Here is an 18,822-nt window from a genome sequence, read left to right on the forward strand (position 1 = left end):
TGATGTTTGTGCAACAGTTTTACTCAGTTAAAATAAGAGATAGAGCCAACAGGGTTTCAGATTTTGTGAACTAAACTTAAACTGAAACTAAACCATGTTTTAAGAGCTAAACCATTAGTGTGTGTTGACTGCCAAGTCATAGATACAAAGGAAACTTTGCTCTAGAAAGTACAACCAAGGTTAGCAGGAGTTAAAATATCCATATAAACAAAAAGGAATATGTAACAGTCAATAAAAAGAGTAATGGGAAGTCCATTGGGCTACTCCAAAATATTTAGTAGAACTAAGGAAATAAAACTTCACATTTCCCATACTGTTCTTGGAGCTTCTTTAGTGTTCACAAAACCAGTTTTTCCCCCACAACATCAAGAGTCCATGTGTGCAGTCATCAACTGCAGGATCCTGACCATGAAAGTGTCTTGAAACACCAAAGCCTTGGCTTTACAATCCCCAAAGTCTTTCATAACGTAATCGATTGCACATTTTTAATATATTACAATTTGCTAAATGAAGCCAACCACTCATTACCTCATCAGTACAGCCTGCACAAAGTACAGTTTATTATATACTTAAATTCTAATCTAACACCAACTGTCAGCATATTTTATATTACATGTGGTATTGCACTTTCTGAGTGGCACCTCGGTGCGTGTTTGCAAGTGAGAAAGCTGAACCCCCGAAAGCCCCAAACCTTTGGAATTCACTCCAAGTGCTGCCAATCTAGCAAGTTTAAAATGTTAGGGTGAACATCACCTGCAGAATTATGGGCTTCACTAATTAAAAACCCCTGTTTAATAATTAGAAAAACAGTCCTACCTGAAGTTGTGCTTAAGGGCAATCTGAAATCCTCTGTACTCTGAACAGTTTCAAAAAGTGGTGCCAATTTCACTGATTGCACACATCGTAATTGTGTTAAAGGACAACAACTAGATTTACAAATATATATTACACACAGGCACAAAACAGACAAAGCTTTAAAATGTTTGGTAACTCCACATGCTTTGAGCTAGCCAACATATCTGCTGCATGTTGAACTGCTTATTATTGATCATATTGAAAATCTAAATTGCTATTTCTGATGTATCTTACTGGATTCAACGACCACTTCCAAAGGAGGAGGAAAGAGGAGAAATGGTAGACCCAAAAATGGAAGGTTTAAATGTATCTTCTTTGAATAGCCAGCATATCCCTTCAGTAACGTGAAGAGTGATTCCCAAAATTTTTTTAAGAGACTTAGGCCAAGTTCACTCTGGCATTAGTGGGTATATTCCCCACTACTTCACTGATACTTGTGTCCTCCTTCACTAGGGCTGAATTTGGTCCTAGGAGTATATCTGGTCACCTTAAGTGACATTAATGAAAACGGGAGTCTTGGACAGATAGAACTGGGCTGCAAAATTAAAAGAGTGAATATGGGACAAATCATGTAAATCAAGAATATATATTAATAACAGTTCCTATTATATAAATAGCCTTTATAAAAAAATAATCTTTCAATAATTTTAATAACTCACCTTTCTTTAGGTTCTGGAAAACATGTATGAAAAAAATCTATTCAGTTCAAGTTAGATTAAAGCAAACCTAAGATGAACACTACAGCTCTCTGTTGCACTAAACCCAATTCTGACCATTCAATTTCCAGGTTAGTCAGTTTTGGAGGATGATAGGGAGTTTCTTTGTGAAGGTATCAATTGCACCCCTAGAAACACTGAGCAGAATAAACACCATACTGAGTGGGCCTATTTCCTACTGCTTTCAGAAACTGCAGATGACGGACCCAGAAATCAAAGGGTCACCTAAACCCCCAAATGTTAACACCTCTGAGCACATTTAAAAGGCACTGTCCTCTCACTATTATTTTTAGATTTTTGAGCTTAAAACTCCTCTTTAAACTATGCTGCATTAAAGATTTGTTACCATTTGAAATCTCTTTCCACTCCTCAATCCAGCATAGTGTCTACCTGCTGTACCAGATCTAAGACAATATGTGATGGACTCCTATGTTCATGCTAGAGCTATTTTCTTTATCCTACCAAATGAAAAAATCTTCCAAGTTTACCTTTTTGGGCTTAAGGCATAACATGAATCACAGAATCACACAATATGCTGAACTGGAAGTGACCTACAAGGATCACTGAGTCCGACTCCCAGCCTTGCACAGGACAGTCCAGGAGTCACAGCATGTGCCTGGAGAGCCTTGTCCAAATGCTTCTGGAACTCTGTCAGACTTGATGCTGTAACCACTTTCCTGAGGAGCCTGTTCCAGTACCTAACCACTCTTTCTGTGAAAAATCTTTTCCTGATTTCCAGCCTAAACCTCCCTTGACTCAGCTTCAAGCCATTTCCTTGAGCCTTTGTCACTGGCCACCAACAAGAAGAGATCAGTGCCTGTCCCTCCTCTTCCCCTCACAAGGAAGTTGTGATTGCAATGAGGTCTCCCCTCAGTCTCCTCCAGGCTGAACAGACCAAGTGCCCTCAGCTGCTCCTCACACAGCTTCCCCTTCAGACCCTTTACCATCTTTGTGGCCCTCCTTTGGATGCTCTCTAATGGCTTAATGTCATTTTTACATTGCTGTGCCCAAAACTGCCCACAGAACTCAAGGTGAGGCCACCCCAGTGCAGAGCAGAGTGGGACAATCCTCTCCCTCGACCGGCTGGTGATGCTTTGCCCTCCTGGCTGTCAGGGCACTGCTGACTCATCCAATTTGCTACTGACCAGGACCCCTAAGTCCCTTTCCACAGCTGCTCTCCAGCCTCTCATTCCCCAGTCTATACACACAATCAGGGTTGCCCCATCCCAGGTGCAGAATCCAGCACTTGCCCCTGTTAAACTTCATACAGTTGGTGATTGCCCATCTCTAATTTGTCGAGGTCTCTCTGCACACATCATTCTAAAGCTCAATTTTTGAATTGTACAGTTTTAGTGCTATCTGAAACCCTGTTTTATTTTCCAACAGTTGTCTGAACAATTCGTCTCTTTTCTTGCCATAAATTCTAGTGTTGTTCATGGTTTGTGCAATTCCTTTGCAATTCCTATGCAATTCCTTTGCTGCGAACGGGTATTAACAGTGCAGTACCCACAAAGCGGGGTATCAGTTCTTGCTTTCTTCACTGTCAGTTCAGTTCAAAGCATGTTGCTTTATTGTGTGGAAGATCCAGTCCATTTTTGTTGTCCAGCCACCATGGTGAGCATCATTCATTTGCTTCATGAAGTACTCAAGAGCTTCCTGCTCAGTTTTGTCCAAGGCAAGGGTCTTTCGAATGTACGCGATATCGTCAAAGGACTGCAGTTCTGGCATTCCTGAGCCAAGCATCATGGAGAACAGATTGATGAAGAGATTGGCATGCTGCCGAATTGCTAGGTAAGCCTTATAACACATCTCCTGAAACCTGGAAGAGACCGGGGGAAAAAAGCTCAGTGTATTTCCCTACTAGATGAATATTATTTTTTCACTGCCAAAACAGTTTTCAGGTAACCAGACACTAAAAATTGGACAGTTTTAGACTACTAAGAACACCATAATGTTGCTGGGAAGATACACTCATCTTCCTACTTAGTTTATTTTCATTTCTGTAAGAATTAGTAGTGATCACACTAACAAAAGCCAAACTAAAGTCAGGCCTTCTAGCCTGAAACCTCATTTGCCACTCATCCAACTGTTCAGCACAAATTTATGGAGTTCACAGAACCATTTTAGTGATTGTTACTGACATTTCAGGTTTCAAAACATGTTTCCAGATACACTGATGCAAACAGTGCTTTCCTGGTTATCATCAGAGACACATTTCTCCTGTAGTTTTGCAAGGGCAGTAGTTGTTGCTCCTTAGATACTCTGAAGAATGCATTGAAAACAGGAGCATTTGCTGTATCACACTGGATGAGAAATACACATTTATGCTGAAATCACTAACTTAAGTCAGGTTAAGGGGAAAATTGAAAAACGGCTTCACTGCAGCATTCAGACAGACACTGCAATTCCAAATCTGTCTTCCCCTGCCCTCAACATAATGAAATTAAGATTAAAATTGAAACCTCTCAAAGGCTGGATTGCTGGAAAGAGGTATTAAGAATGACTACAGCAACACTTTTTTTTTTTTAAAGTTCTCCTTTCTCAGCAGGTTCTGGGCAATGTCACAGACTACAGAGGCCAGCTGAAGAGCTGATATCACAGCAGCTACTGAAGACAGAAGTATGGCTGAGTGACCAGCAGGGCTCTGATGCACATTAACACCCAACGGTTAAGAATTCTCAGTACTAGCAGTTTTGCAATCTCAAGAGGATTTTAAGTGCCAAGTCAAAGAAATTTCAGATGTTTAAAAAATTACCACTTTTAATCACATGTATGCTGACCCTGCCAATCTCAGTGACATTTCTTGGACAAAAGGTCACGTAAGTGCTAAGATGACCTACTGGTTCACAAGTGGTGGCTGATCTTCAACTAAAGAATTAGAACATTCCCACTGCAAGCCAATTAAAATACTGATTTTAAGTTAAAAGGTCTAATTATTAAATGTCTCCATAGTGAAGTGAATTTTAGGTACAAAATACTCTAGAGTTTAAATGCTTAAAAGAAGGCTCACCTTTCAAACTCCCTTGTTTTGGTACATTCTTGGGCTCCTTTACTAATCACTATTAGAAAGTCTTGTGTTAAGACAAATGGCACACGCTCTCTTTTATAACCAAATTTTTTCTTCTTGTGATCGAGGAAGTGCCCAAAGTCAATGTGAAACAGCTTGGGAAGACAGAAAGGTATTTTAAGATTAGTAATTCCTTTTTTAAATGAAGTCATAGTAAAATTGATCATTTACTCATATTTCTGATAGATTTCTTTTTGGAAAACAAACTTGTACCAAAGTGAGGAGGACCTTGGGGTATGGTTTTAGAAAAACGTATCTTACCTGTCCATCATCTTTGACCATGATGTTACTGTTGTGGCGATCACCAATGCCCAGTATAAAGGTGGCAACACAGTAGCCAGCACAAGAACGTGTAAACAAGTCAATAGCTGCATCATACCTATTCAAAACATCAAAGGAGACACTGTCCTCAGATATTGTAATAATACAGAAGTGCAAATTTTCCTTTTCATTAAAAGAGCTACAAGCAGGAATACCAGGGAAACAAAACCAAAACGAGATGGACATAATTATGGACATAATTTCCCACTTGATGAACTGTAATTCTCTTGAAGTTTCCATCAAAAACAAGCACGTGGACAAGAAAAACAGGCAACAGGAAATCTCACATGTCTCCTTTGTTCTTGTCCTTGAGCCACTGGTGCAATGTATGGCTGTTGAACTGCAGTGCTCCTTTTAAGCCTCCTTTACACTGTATCTGCATGATCGTGTGAGAGCTCCTCACGACCTCGATGAGTCCCACACAGTCACCAATTGACAAACAACCATAAGGCAACATCCTGAAAGACAAAGATTAGTTCTCTGTTTTTCCTTTATAGAGAATGGTGGCAAGAGGTGAGAGAAGATATATTTTTGCTGATTTCTGTATTTGGCTACTCTTTAAGACACGGGCAACTGTAACCCTGCAAACCATTCTTGGACAAAGCCATAATTCTGTCAGTCATTACAGTACTGGAGACAAAAGTGTGTCCCAGGAGAAATGATGCAGACCAATAGGCCCTTTTGTCTAGATAAGAAAATGAAAACTGAGGGTTTCTTGACAATGCAGTGACAGCTGTTACCCCCCCCCACCTAAAAATCCACCACACAGCCAACACAAGTTTAAAGGTGTATCCTGTCCAGTATCAGTCTCCCAGAACCAGAATAGTTTATACTGAATGCCCTGCAGAAGCTGCTGCACTCACAGCTCTCTACATGCGGAGAAGCTGCACACAGGTCACACTGGGCAATATCTACTGTGTGTACTGAAATGACAATACCAGCTACAAAGAGTCATCGCTCAAAAGGGCCGTGGGTTTGGCAACTTGTTCAAAGGCAAACCCACAGACACGGCTGACCATGTGGCTGCTGAGCATTAGCTCTTGTATCCACTCCTGGTACATAAATCACTCTTACCCACTTGAATAAGACTGAAGTATTTCTCAAAAGTTTAGAAAATCCAGCAGTTTAGTTAACTGAAGGTTATTAAAAAATTAAATATCGCTCCAACATGTACAAATATGCCTATTTACAGCATTTCATTTATTACCCTTGGGAAAACAGGAGCAATCTCTGGGAAAAAAAACAGTGCAAAATCCATTAAGAACAGTATTGCTTGGAAATGACCTCTAATGCTTACCGAAGATCAAGACCCTGATTTTGCCAGATGTTTTCCATAATTCTAATTATCTGAAGTGTCAGCATGTCCTGACGCAAGTCTGAAATAGTCAAGATTGCAAATTTTGTAACACCAGAATACTTGGTTAGATCTTACTTTACTTTTCCCCCAAAAGTATGTCTCAATATGTCTAAAAGTAACAATGTTTGCATAGTTTACTGTAGGGTTTATCCTCTCAATGGAGAAGAGCATGTTTTAAATATCACTATAAACCTGTGGTGGTGATTTTAGAAATATACACTAAACTCATGAAAATGGAATTATTGATTGCACATCTGTAGTATTGTGAAGCAATTTGCAAGTAAAAAGAACAAATATTAAATAGAATCATGTTCCACCTTGACAGATAGAACATCTTAGAACATTCAAAATTTGTACTTGAATGAAATAAATACGTATTTGTCCATGCTTAATTCTTCTGGAAAAGAAAATGACTGTGCTCAGTTGATTTTTATTTTTTTATATATATGTATTTTATATACTTAAAAACTCCACTAAACAATAGATTAAGAAAATAAACAGATATGTAGCTTTTGAATTACACTTATTTTTCCTTACCATCTCCATTTTTAAATATTATCTCATTGTTCTGAAATAACAATTCAGACATAATATCTGGGTTTTCCCAGTTCAACCACAGCGGCCTTTTTGCAGATGACATTATCCTGCATTCCTCAAGCCTAAAAGAGACAAGATTTCCATGAAATAGGCATAATTTCATTCTCATACTATGTTTCAGTAATACTGTATAATTCTGTTCCCCCAATATCTGAACTAGTACCAAATTAAAGATGCACAAGTAACTGACAATCTGTGAGTTTTTTCAGACTCAAACTTAAATTAGTAAAATGTAATGTTAAACATTTGCTAAGACCAACAGAAGACTGGCTATATTGCAAGTATTCCTTTGGCACTGTGTGTTCCTTACAACTGGAAAAGACTGCAGTTCTCATCACCTTAAAGGAACAGCTAAGGGTCATGTTGTTCCCTAATTTGTTAAACCATTAGATTGATAGGACTGTACTCTATGCATTACTCTGCTAGAGAGATTATTCAGTGAACTCTGAAGATACTAACCCTTAATGTGTTACCACTTAACCTCAACACTGCCACTGTTACAATTGCTAAACATTTACTTAATTATCCAGACAAACTGTAAAACTGGATACAATACCGAAGATTTCCCAGCTGATGCGCAGGATTAAGAGGAGAGATAAAACCTTGCAAAGCATCCATATAATCTGGTCGTCTCATTTGTTCAACAAGAAACTTCATCTGTACCTGATAAATAATCACATTCAGGTCTTGAGAGCACTGATCACATGTGAATGAAGGTAAGCATCAGATTTTAGCTTTGGTTTCAAGAGTGGCTTTGCCCAGTTTTAATATAAATAACCTTGCTCAGCCACATATTACAGAAGTTGAAACATTTAACTTTAGTTCTATTGCCTTAACAGGTAGACAGTGGCATTGCATAGAAAATATTACAACTCACAGGGCAGCATCCTAGTTATCTTATTCTAGGATAACATAAATCTACTGAAGTTAGCATTAACACTTTCCTAGTTAATAAGAGAGAACAGTTCTAAGTAATTCCTACAACAAAACAGCAACAGATTTGAATTATGGACATATTATACCTTTTGGGTCTCATCTTTCTTTTCCTGCTTGAGAATATCTGTGAGGTTAATCAGCTTCTCCATAGCCTCCACCTGCCTGCTCAGATGCTTTAGGTACATTCCACACGCTCGACAGTAGGACTCCAGAAGTAAACCAAACCTCTGACTGACAGTTTTATTGTGCATTTCAGACCTACACAGAGAGGAAGAACAGTTACAGCTTAGAAACAAGACCACTTAAAAGTGCCAAAAATGAAGCTACACTTGCAACATCTTCAACAGTACTAAAACACATCCCCTTGAACAAGTTAATCAGGCAACTTATTCCGTTGTCCTTGCTGGTTACCAAAGAAAGTAGAAAACTGAAAGCACAACAAAGATGTGTTGCTTCTCTTTCTGTGTCTGATCACACTAGCTCAGAGCAGCCCTTTTAGGTGAGACCCAGCTACAACCCTGTATGGTGTAGACTGATCTATACTCAGTCTTCTCAACACTAAGCATTATAAAAGTCCATGTTATACTTAGTAAGGAAGAACAGTGAGCTATTCGGGCTATCAAGCTCTAGAATAAGCCTTTAATAGGCAAGAAAAACAGTTCTAGTAAGTTTTTTCAAAGTTTTATCTGGTCAAATTGAGTAGATTTCATTAGGTCTCATATATTTGTAAAATTTTCTGGAAAAAACTTAGAGAGAACCAGGCAGCAAAAACTATGGGAGGCTTCGTGCAGCGTCAGACTATGTGTTTTTTACAATAATCATCATTACATAAAGCGTAAGTATCTGTTATTAACTAGCTTTTGAAATTGCAAGGCATGACTTCTACCACCAAACTATGCATTCAAACTCTTAACCAATGCAAACTAATCTTTATTTTAAATTTTAATATTTTCCTAAAAAAGGATATTTAGTATATCAAGCCTTTAGAACAACTGTTTATAGCTAATAGGAATCCCACCACCCCTTAGCATGACATTAAGCTTACTTTAGATGCCAAAAGAAGAAGTGTCCTATCCTTTGATTGGTCAGTGCTTTCTTGAGTAGAAATCTCACAAGCTGGTTATCCAGATACTGTTCGTATTTCAGAACCTAGTTAAGGATAAAGAGAAAATCAAAAAAAAATCAGCTGCAGTTATTATTTCTAAGAACAATATACAGATTAAAGGCAGTTAAATAAAAAGCAATCTATGTTTTGCATTAATTTTTGGAGAATGACTGATCTTGGTATTAATACTTGCTTGTGCTAGGATTTGGACAATATATGCTAACTGTGCACTGGCTGCCTCTATTTCAGGAACTTGCCATCTGATGCCTCCTTTACTGTTATCAAATATTTTAGCCTGAACTTGCTGAAAATTTTGAGAAGATGCTTCTGCTTATACTTTCCCATATGTTAGGACAGCTGAAATAGTTGCCTATTCCAGTTGGTAGAACAGTTTTGCATCTCTGAAAAATTCTGGCATTTAGTATCAACAAGCAAAACCACAGCACTACAGAAAACAAACCACATTTCATCTTCTCCTCCTAAATAATCCGCAAAGCAAACAGGTATTTTTGCTGATCCCTTTCTCACAACATCTTAACTTATATTTTAAGCCTCTGTGATCACTGAATATACACAACAAATACAACAAACTATGTTATATACCTGCACCAGCTGGATTAGATACTGAGACAGTTTGTCATCTGTCAAGGATTTCTCCAGACACCGAACTGCAAACGCTCGCACCATTGGATCTGGGTAATTACAGTCCAAGAGCTCCATTGCTTGCTCTGGCTTGATTGAAGGCCAATCTTTTACCAAACAGTACATCTGTGGGCAAGAAGTTTGCACTGATTAGGAAGAAGCTGTAATACACAGCCATCAGCAGGTATTGTCAGACATAAATCGCATCTGAGTAGAAGCAATTTACTTGCTAGTCCTCTCAATCAACACTTTGATATTAGTTGCCAGTTGATTTTGTTGGATTACCCCCTAGAAAACGAAAGAAAAAAACCCCTCACATATAACCATGATTGGTAAGTTGGCAATATAGGAGGTATTCAAGTAATGCCACCAAGAGAAAATATTAAGAACAACTATGGAGCAGAGACATCTGTCAATTAAAGTGGCAACTTGAATCATTCAATGTATCATGCACACATAACATGTTTTTAACTTCCAAGACTTTTCTTTAAAATAGCATATTTTAAAGCTCCTTCAAAACTTAAAACTTCTCCAGTGCTTTACGTTACCTGGGCTACTTCATCTCTAGAATTCCATTTTACAGCCAAAAGTAATTTGGGCAGAATCTCTGGAGTATTCACGCAATAGTGTCTGTGAAAGAGAAAAGAGTTGCATGTAAAAAACATAATTCCTGCTTTGATAACCATCTACTATGTCCCCACAGTCTTGCACCTTTTAATTCCTTTGTCAGCAGAATCCCATGATACCATGAGGGGCTGTCATGATCCATGCATGCAGGTAAGGCTGCAGTAACAGGGAAAATGTGAACTTATTCAGCACCTTACTTTTCTCCATGGGCTTATGAACCAAGACATCCAATGCAGAATGCTTTGCAAGCCTTGTGTAAAACACCAACTCCACAATACGGAAGAAAATGGAGAAAACCCAAGACAGCCACGAAAAATTTGGAAGGAACTGGGTGAAGTTTGATTATGCCAACAAGGGTTTTTCTTAGGTTTGGTTTTTGATTTTCAATACCTGTGTCTCCAGAGGAAGTCCTTCTCTTGCTCAGTGATTTCAGACAAAGGGTCTCGTGTACATATGGCTCGCAACTGCTCCTTGTCACTCTCTGTTAATTCACTGTCTCTGGCTATTCTGTTACTCTGCAGAGAGAAAGTGGTACATTAACCCTCCACACAGTTCCTTCTGTTGCTATACAGCACACAAGAAACACAGTATTTTAACATTTCAACTAAGTCAGCTGTGTGGAGAAATGGCAGCAACTGATATCTGATGAGCAACATAATGCAGCATAAAATGAAACCAGTCATTTCTACTCCCAGCTTGAGATTGCTGAGAGCTGCTGAAAGGAGTGAGAAAGATTCAGAACTAAAAAAGCAGTACATGGGGGATGAAGCTAAGTAAATAACAGAACAGTGTAGGAAAGCCTGAGTAACAGGAAGACTAAAAAAATTAAGCAGAATTAGTATAAGATAGTCCTTAAAAAGCGACTACTGTCCATGTGGCACAGAATTTTTTTTTAACACCTTCTTAGATATTTTGGCCATGGATATGGTGCAAACAGCAAAGTCAGAGTCACTGTGTAAGGAAGTTAATAGATAAATGATTTTATAATTACCCTGCTCCTGACATATGGTCAAATAGTTCATACTGAATGAGTGATGAATTGTACCTATTCATCTCTACTCTGAAAAAGTCATCCTAAATAGTAAGTGAAAATCAAGGAAATATAACATGCACCTGTAGTGGGTCAGAAAGATCACAGTTTAGATCAAGCCCAGAAAGAAAATGCATTTATAACCTGCTGCAGTCAACAACAAAAACTTGAAATTCTATTAATTGTGGAACAGTAAATTAGACTTAGTATTTGAAAATTTTTTCATACTTTAGATATGAATGGACTCATAAATGCTCTCTTAGATTCTGCTTGATTTTAAATGTAATGTAATCCTTTTCGAGGTTAAACTAACAAGTTACGTGTTTTGTATCATAACAAACACATTATATAAAACTGTACCTCTGTGACTGCTTTGCTGGGTTTGACCATTTCAGAGAAGGAATGTTTAACTCTTTCAGCTATGGTGAATAATATACAGCAATTTGGTATCCAATTTTTGAATTAGTAAAACCACATTGCCTTTTAACTCCCTAAATATAGCTAATGTCACGAATAGTTATAATATGTGTGGTACCTGAACATGGAGAATTTGGCTTCAGACCTGAAGATACCACACACTGACAGATAAAGTGAACAAATACAACACTAAGAGATAACTAGTGATGTTCAAACTGATCAGGCATTTAATTAACTATGATTTAAGAAATGGTAAGTAGTAAGAGGATTTTGGCAGACAACAAGCAGGGGAGGCTGAAAGAAAAGTAGCACCAACAAGGAGGAAGTTAGACCAAGGCAATGTTAGTTTGTTTCTCTGTCAACTGCATCAGTGATATAAACATGCTTTTCCCTATTTAACCAGTATGACCTTCTTCTATGGTGTTGTATGGATTATCACAAAAAAAGACAAGATTATAATCTGAGACATTATTCTACCTCTTGTTTTGTTTTGTCTTAATTGTAAAGTGTAAGTTGCTCACTACTTTTCCAGTGAAGTGAGTTTATCATCCCCACTATTTTTTATTTTTGCCTTCAGATGAAAAAAACGCGTTGAGCATATAGAAGCCCAGGTAACAGGCTGTGTTATAGCAAAGGAATGTTATTTACCAAGAAGCCAGCTGCCCATAGACATTTATTCAAAGCCCTGCAGGACTGCTCTGCCACAGCACAAAACAGAGCAGATTTGCTACTCTACGAATGGACTTCCTGGAGTATCAAGAGAAATCAAATGCCTACAGCCTGTTGTTCAAGGTATGTTGATGTGTTATAAATATCACCAGAATTCCCAAACTGGAAGCTCACTACCACCTGTGCAGTTTCTGGCACAGTGAAACTTTCCACCACGAGACTCTTCTTCACACAGACCGCAGAGCTCTCTTGGGGAAACTCTCCAGTCTTTGAACCAGCCTCCAGAAGAAAATGTAAAACATACAACTAATTTCACAGCCATGGCTTTAAATACAGAGCAATTTTAGCTTTACTGCTTTTCTTTTTTTACTTCTTTTAATCATCCAACAAGTGCTTTGAAGAAAGCTCCAAACCTCACCAAAAAGCCAGCCATCAACACCCAAGCTCTTTTCCTTGGAAGAGAAGAGATAAAGGACTACACCCATGTCTATGCCAGTCAATTCCCTTAAAATTCCCTCTACTTATGGTCATAACTAGCCCATAAAACAGAGAGTAAAGAGTTTAAGCGTCTTTGGGTTACACAGGAAAGCCCACCTATAAACATGAAACTGCAACAAAAAAACCCACTATCACTGATAGAGAATGAGAGCTTTGGAAAAGTTAAACTAAATAGTTCAGACACCTGAATTAGCCACACGAAAATGTCAACAATGCCCCAACAGTTTACACTGTAAGACAGCTTCCCTTTGAAGTGTTTTGGTTGGTCAGTGAAGCATTAGGTCAGTTTACTGGTAAATATAAAGAAAGGAGAATGTATTACCCACTTTACTAAACACACAACAAAAAAATGATTACGATTTACAATAAACCATTTATTTTACAATAAATATATGAAAAAAGATATAACTAACATACTGAGGAAAATAAAGCAGTAAATAATACTTTCCTACTTGAAGAGCTAATCTTGGAAGGGGGTTTGCCTCACCTGTCCTGCATAGCTGTAGTTGAATCCCAGTTCACGTGATATACTCCAATTGGCATGTTCTTCTATCACTGCCATATCTGGAAACTTTACAGGATTGCTAAACCAATCAAATTCCAGCTCTAAACATGGAGTTTCCTGGGTAAAGAGAATTCAAATTACTTTTTCTGTTGAATGATACTCAGTAGAATACAGCTTATTTTGAAAATACACTCTTAAGGAGAAAGCTGGCATGCAAATACCTTATTTGGATTTGATCCAGTAACACCAATAGGATTCAACAAATCCTCCAGCCCATGAGGTACTGCCCAAAGATTCAAAGCCATTTTCCCAGATACAAGAGTGTCTGTGTAATCGAACATGTTTATATTTCCCCAAGCCAATGGACAGTGCTCCTTAAAGAGATTAAAATATGATTTTTTTCAGTGTCATCGTGAATTTCTGCAGAGCGATTCAGGAAAAATAACATTTTCCTCCCAGATCAAGTTGTTACATTCCCAGATTAGCAGAAAGCAGGAAGCTGTACCATATTTTTCTGTGAATGACTGGCAAAGCAGTCACTTTACAAAATGATATCAAAAGAATTGCAAACACATGCTAACACCTTCCTCACACCAGAGTAAGTCAAGATGATGGAGAAAGCTTTTTTGACACAGAGACATTTTACCAAGGCCTGTAGTGACAGAACAAGGGCAACAGTTTTAAACTGAAAGCAAATAGTTATAAGGGTGGTCAGACAATGGCACAGGCTGCCCAGAGAAGCTGCGGCTGCCCCCCATCCCTGAAAGTGTTCAAGGCCAAGTTGGGTGGGGCTCTGAGCAACCTGGGATAGTATAAGGTGTCCCTCCCCATGGCAGGGGGCTGGACTAGATGATCTTTAAAGATCCCTTCTAGCCCAAACCATTCTACAAGACTCATAAACCTGTCTGCAGACAAAACCCCCCGATATAGTCCCTGTGACACACACTCAAACCCAGAATGTAAGGATGCTGGGCTACAATGAGATGCTGCACGTAGATTCTTAAAAATTACTATTTGGAGATCTTGCATCAAAGGCTAAAGAAACATAGATTTTCTTTACTTGAACTAAAAGTATAAATATTGTCCCTTAAAAATAAATAGGTCAGTTACATGGGCTTAGAAAATTGTCCAAATGCACTTCCACCTCAAAACACTAACATTGGTTTTAATGTCTGGCAATGTAGCATAGACGTGACTTCCTGTACTCAACTGATAATTTTCTCTGTTGTTGAATTTCCAAACAGAAAAATAGTGGCAGTCTGAATAAGATACAAGGAAAGAAACCCCCCTATTTTAATCAGATTCAAATCAAACATTGCACTAAGACTCATTGCCAGGACAGCATTTACCCAATATTTTCCCAAAATTGATTTAAGCAGCTTTTGCTCATTAGTGCATTAAATCCATGAAGTATTTTACCTCTTTAGCTCCCTTCCGGCCTTTGACAGAGCAGATAGAGAGGCAAAGCCGAGCAGCACGTGGGAGATCAGGAATGTACATGTCATACAACAGCCACTCGTTCCACCTGTGAGGTTCAGGAAGCAGAATGAAACCAGGTTAAAGGACAGCATGGAGATAACTGCAATCAATCAACAGTTATATGAAAAGGCATTTGTTATATTCCTACCTACACTGTATATGTGCATAAAGAATACAGTTTCTTACTGAAAAAGGGTTTTCATATAACACATTTGACCACATCCACTCCTTTTGGAAATGGAAACTTCCCCAGTGGCCTTCTAGCATCAACACTGTCTGAAAAATCACAGCAAGTTCAATTCCTGCAACCTAAACATAATGGATTTTCATATATGCTACACTGATGTAAGGTTTAGCTTGTGAAATGTTTTTCACTTCAGGGAAAAAAAGAAACTGGAAAATGTGGCATAGCTTTCAGAACTGAATTGAACTTGAACTGCTGGAAAAGATAATTGCAAGATGGGGATATAACATGGAAACTCAAAGCTACAGTCTTAACTCAAGTATTATCGTATTTACCATAGTAATAAGGGAACAGATTGGTTCTATTGGAATAACTTGGTTTTGGTTTCATGAACTTTTTAAAGTAGAATTTAGCTCTCAGTTGGTAGAATTGAGCTTTTGAAGAGAAACTTCTGAATACAGCTTCTTCTTCTAAGCAGATTGTCACGTTGAATTTTCTCAGCTAAAAGAGGCAGCAGCTTCCAAGGACAGCATTAATTTTTTCAATGTGTCTGTAGCTACTAGAAGCAGTTTAACAAAGAAATAACTGTGAAAGCCTTTCTCTAAGAATGAAGAAATTGGCAGATAAACTTTAATTTGCTTTTCTTATGTGTTCATTTCATATAATACAGATCTGTCTGATTAGATTAATGGTTTTAAGCCATAACCTTCACCACCTTTCTAAGATTTTCTCTCTAAAACAGTTTAAACTACCAATTCAAGTACAGCTATATTCATGGCAACTCAGAAGGAGAGTCTCTTTTTCAACAACTATGTGTATTATTATCCCTCTAATTATATAAAAATCATGTATTATTATCCCTCTAATTATAAAACATAATCATATTCTTAGGAAATGTACAGACAAAAAAAAAAGTTTCAAAATGTATTAATAAAGACATGAAGTCAGAAGATGAAAGGCAAGAATTACTTCAGTACACATACTTATTATCTAATCTTAGATGCAGGTGCTGGAACTTCACACCTTCTCATTCGCTGGAGTTATGAGAACAGGCAGCTAAAAGATGTCTCCAATGTTTACATATTTATATGTATCAAACTTCTTTTTGCCCTCCTAAGTTCAGGTGATTTATTTTTCCAGATGAAATTGACAGTACATCAAACATCTTGAAAAATCAGCCCAGCTCTGGCAGTCACTTCCATGTTAGCAGGTGATATTTATCTCTCCACATCCCCATGGGTCTCCTTTAGGACACACTGTGCAACCTCATCAAAACCAACTGGCAGGTTACATGACATCACACTGCCTCGTGCTGAAAGTGAAATCTGAGCCTGCAGCTGGAACACCTGCTGCTGATCTAGGGGTGAAATCAGAGCTCAGTTTTCTAGAGCTATGCTGATTTCACAATATTAAGGAGTGAATTATGAATATTTTATATATATATATGTGAGAATGATATTGCTGTTTCAGAGACAACTGTAAGTGCTCATGTAAAACAGACCTGTTCAGTGAAGAAACTATACTATTATTTGCAAGACAAAGTGCTTGTGTTTGAATTAAACTGTTATTTATATATAGGGTTATGTAATACATTTTTACACAACTTGAGGCAAGGATTCCCAGCAAGGAGCTCTACCTGAGTATTGGCTAAGTCGAGCCTTTACTCCTTCAGTGCTACCATTTATGGTGCCCTGGAAATCAGGTTCTCTGTAGTCACTCAGGTATTTAACTTACCTGGGATTAGAACATGGTACCCTCTGAGTATTCACGTTGTCACACAAAGGTTCCCCTCCATGGTAGATCCCTGTTCTAACATAGATCTGAAAACAACAGAGGTATTAGTACTGTCTCTGACATGTTACTGTAAACAAATTTTTCAATTGCTATCAACACATACCATGATTACAACCCATTAGCCTTTCATTTTCAGCTAGTGAAAAACAAAAACAAAACTGAAAACTAAACAGCCTCAACACTCCCCAGTCCAAATTAATTCATGTTCTGTCAGGTGTGAAGCCCAGTATTTAAGCAAACCCTTCCAGAAACAGTGTTCTGGTCTTTTTCTCATTAATTGCAAAACTTTCTTAAAAAACGCAGTAACAAACTTGAACACTAAAAAAACCCCCAAACCCTGGAATTTATTATCAATTCTTCCTGGGCCAAGGTACAGTGAAAAGAAAGACAACAAATTCTGAGGAAGGAGAGCCAGGGTTGTATATGTCATGAATAGGACTTAACGCTACACCTGCTTTTTCTCCGTTATCACCCCACACTTCTCTTCTCATAAACACAGGCAGCAGCACACTGTCCAGCATCCCCTCACCAAAACTACTGTCAATTACTTACTCTTAAACAGAATTATTTAGAAGACAGGTAGCAACATGGGTTTTCTTTTTCTAGCCATTACATACCCTGCTGAAGGGAACTATGCAAACTTAATCCTGCTCCTTCTAGGCAGAATATTCATCTAATTACCACAACTTGCACTTTTTAAGCAGTATACAAGTTTCCAGATATGGATGAATTCTTTAGAATTGAGTACTTCAACTTAAATAAAAAAATCGTATAATTTTATAGCATGTTAAGTAGCACTTCTTTTCCATAGTCAACACAGAACAGAAAACTCAGGAGGGAAACCATGACTTGCCAGAAATCACATGATGCTGTACAACACTTGCCTTACCTTGTCTATGTCTCTAATATTTACATTTACATAGGTTGCACAGAGGATTCTGATTCTGAGAGCACTATTTATAGTCCAGAGGGATTTGGTTGTAGCTTCTCCATTCATGTAGGGTGTGGCTGTAGAGATACGCCTGGAATAGGACGGCATTGTGAAGGTGTCCAGGGGCAGCTGCGTGTACAGGCTTTCCTTCGCCATCAGCATCAGGTTGGGCATGCGACCAAGCATTATACAGCTCCTTATATACTGCAACAACACAGATCCAAAATGCTGAGTGTTTCAAAAATCTGCAGTCTTGGTAATCTAAACCTAAATATATTCAGGAATCAAAAAAAGTATTTGAAGGGCTTGTCATGTTCCTCTATGTACACCCTTTACAGTGTTTATATAGTTACAGCATCCAACAGTTTCCATACATATTGAGTAGGGTCACACAGTCACACTTCGTACAGATTTTGAGATATGAACAATGTCTACAAGAACAGAAGGTTGAAGTGGAGCGAGACAATGGAGCTAACAAAAAGACTGGTCAGGTTTCTTGCACAGCTCCTTAGCTCTGCCAGCACAAAGCAGTCAGATTTGAGCTGTTCCTGGAAGCAGCTGAGCTGTTTTTGAAGAAGCAAGTGTTGTACCAGCCTGCTGTGCAGCCCAGGCACAGGTGACTGATACTCCTGGGCACAGACAGGGGCATGAGGCAAACAACAGACTCAGTTTTGGTTCAGTTGTGCTTATTACCTTACATTCAGCACTGATCCTGACAGACTGATCCTCACAGACTTTAGCTGTAAGGCTGTTGGTGTTGAGTCAGGCTTGAGTGCTGAGAGTATTTAGCCTGGCAACTGTACCACAAAATACAGTGTTAAGACAGGTCCAGCCCTGGAGTTAATGAGCAAGCTCTGCTGTGGCACAGCAAAGGCAAACCAGATGCTTCTGAAGAAGCCACGCTAGATCAAATAGGTCTAGTGTTTGATCTTAGGATGACTATACAAAATTATTCATGTATGCCTGCACTTGTTCCCCAGCTCCCACAGTACAAAGCTGCTTTTCCCATTACTCAGGATCCCCCACCCCTCCTCCTCTCCTCCACTGCTCTGAAGATCAGACTGTCAACCATTTTAGCTGAAGAAATGGAAG

The 18,822-nt window shown here is 38.4% G+C and overlaps 1 protein-coding gene across 3 annotated transcripts in view; it reads right to left on the reverse strand.

Annotated features, from left to right (window-relative positions):
• Nucleotides 1-18,822, reverse strand: part of PIK3CA (phosphatidylinositol-4,5-bisphosphate 3-kinase catalytic subunit alpha) — a 39,695-nt gene continuing 20,873 nt past the window's right edge. For all 3 annotated transcript variants that reach the window (XM_071566392.1, XM_071566390.1, XM_071566391.1), the window contains exons 5-21: nucleotides 17,689-17,934; nucleotides 16,740-16,825; nucleotides 14,762-14,867; nucleotides 13,564-13,716; nucleotides 13,325-13,459; nucleotides 10,614-10,738; nucleotides 10,145-10,226; nucleotides 9,558-9,722; nucleotides 8,895-8,998; nucleotides 7,936-8,107; nucleotides 7,470-7,576; nucleotides 6,854-6,975; nucleotides 6,257-6,335; nucleotides 5,247-5,417; nucleotides 4,900-5,017; nucleotides 4,582-4,733; nucleotides 1-3,390 (exon numbers count right to left, since the gene is read on the reverse strand). In XM_071566392.1, the coding sequence (XP_071422493.1) occupies nucleotides 3,120-3,390; nucleotides 4,582-4,733; nucleotides 4,900-5,017; nucleotides 5,247-5,417; nucleotides 6,257-6,335; nucleotides 6,854-6,975; nucleotides 7,470-7,576; nucleotides 7,936-8,107; nucleotides 8,895-8,998; nucleotides 9,558-9,722; nucleotides 10,145-10,226; nucleotides 10,614-10,738; nucleotides 13,325-13,459; nucleotides 13,564-13,716; nucleotides 14,762-14,867; nucleotides 16,740-16,825; nucleotides 17,689-17,934 (2,394 nt within the window). In that variant the 3' untranslated portion in view covers nucleotides 1-3,119. The remainder of the gene's footprint in view (nucleotides 3,391-4,581; nucleotides 4,734-4,899; nucleotides 5,018-5,246; nucleotides 5,418-6,256; nucleotides 6,336-6,853; nucleotides 6,976-7,469; nucleotides 7,577-7,935; nucleotides 8,108-8,894; nucleotides 8,999-9,557; nucleotides 9,723-10,144; nucleotides 10,227-10,613; nucleotides 10,739-13,324; nucleotides 13,460-13,563; nucleotides 13,717-14,761; nucleotides 14,868-16,739; nucleotides 16,826-17,688; nucleotides 17,935-18,822) is intronic.

This window comes from Pithys albifrons, chromosome 11 (assembly GCF_047495875.1).
Source record: "Pithys albifrons albifrons isolate INPA30051 chromosome 11, PitAlb_v1, whole genome shotgun sequence".
Lineage (NCBI taxonomy): Eukaryota > Metazoa > Chordata > Aves > Passeriformes > Thamnophilidae > Pithys > Pithys albifrons.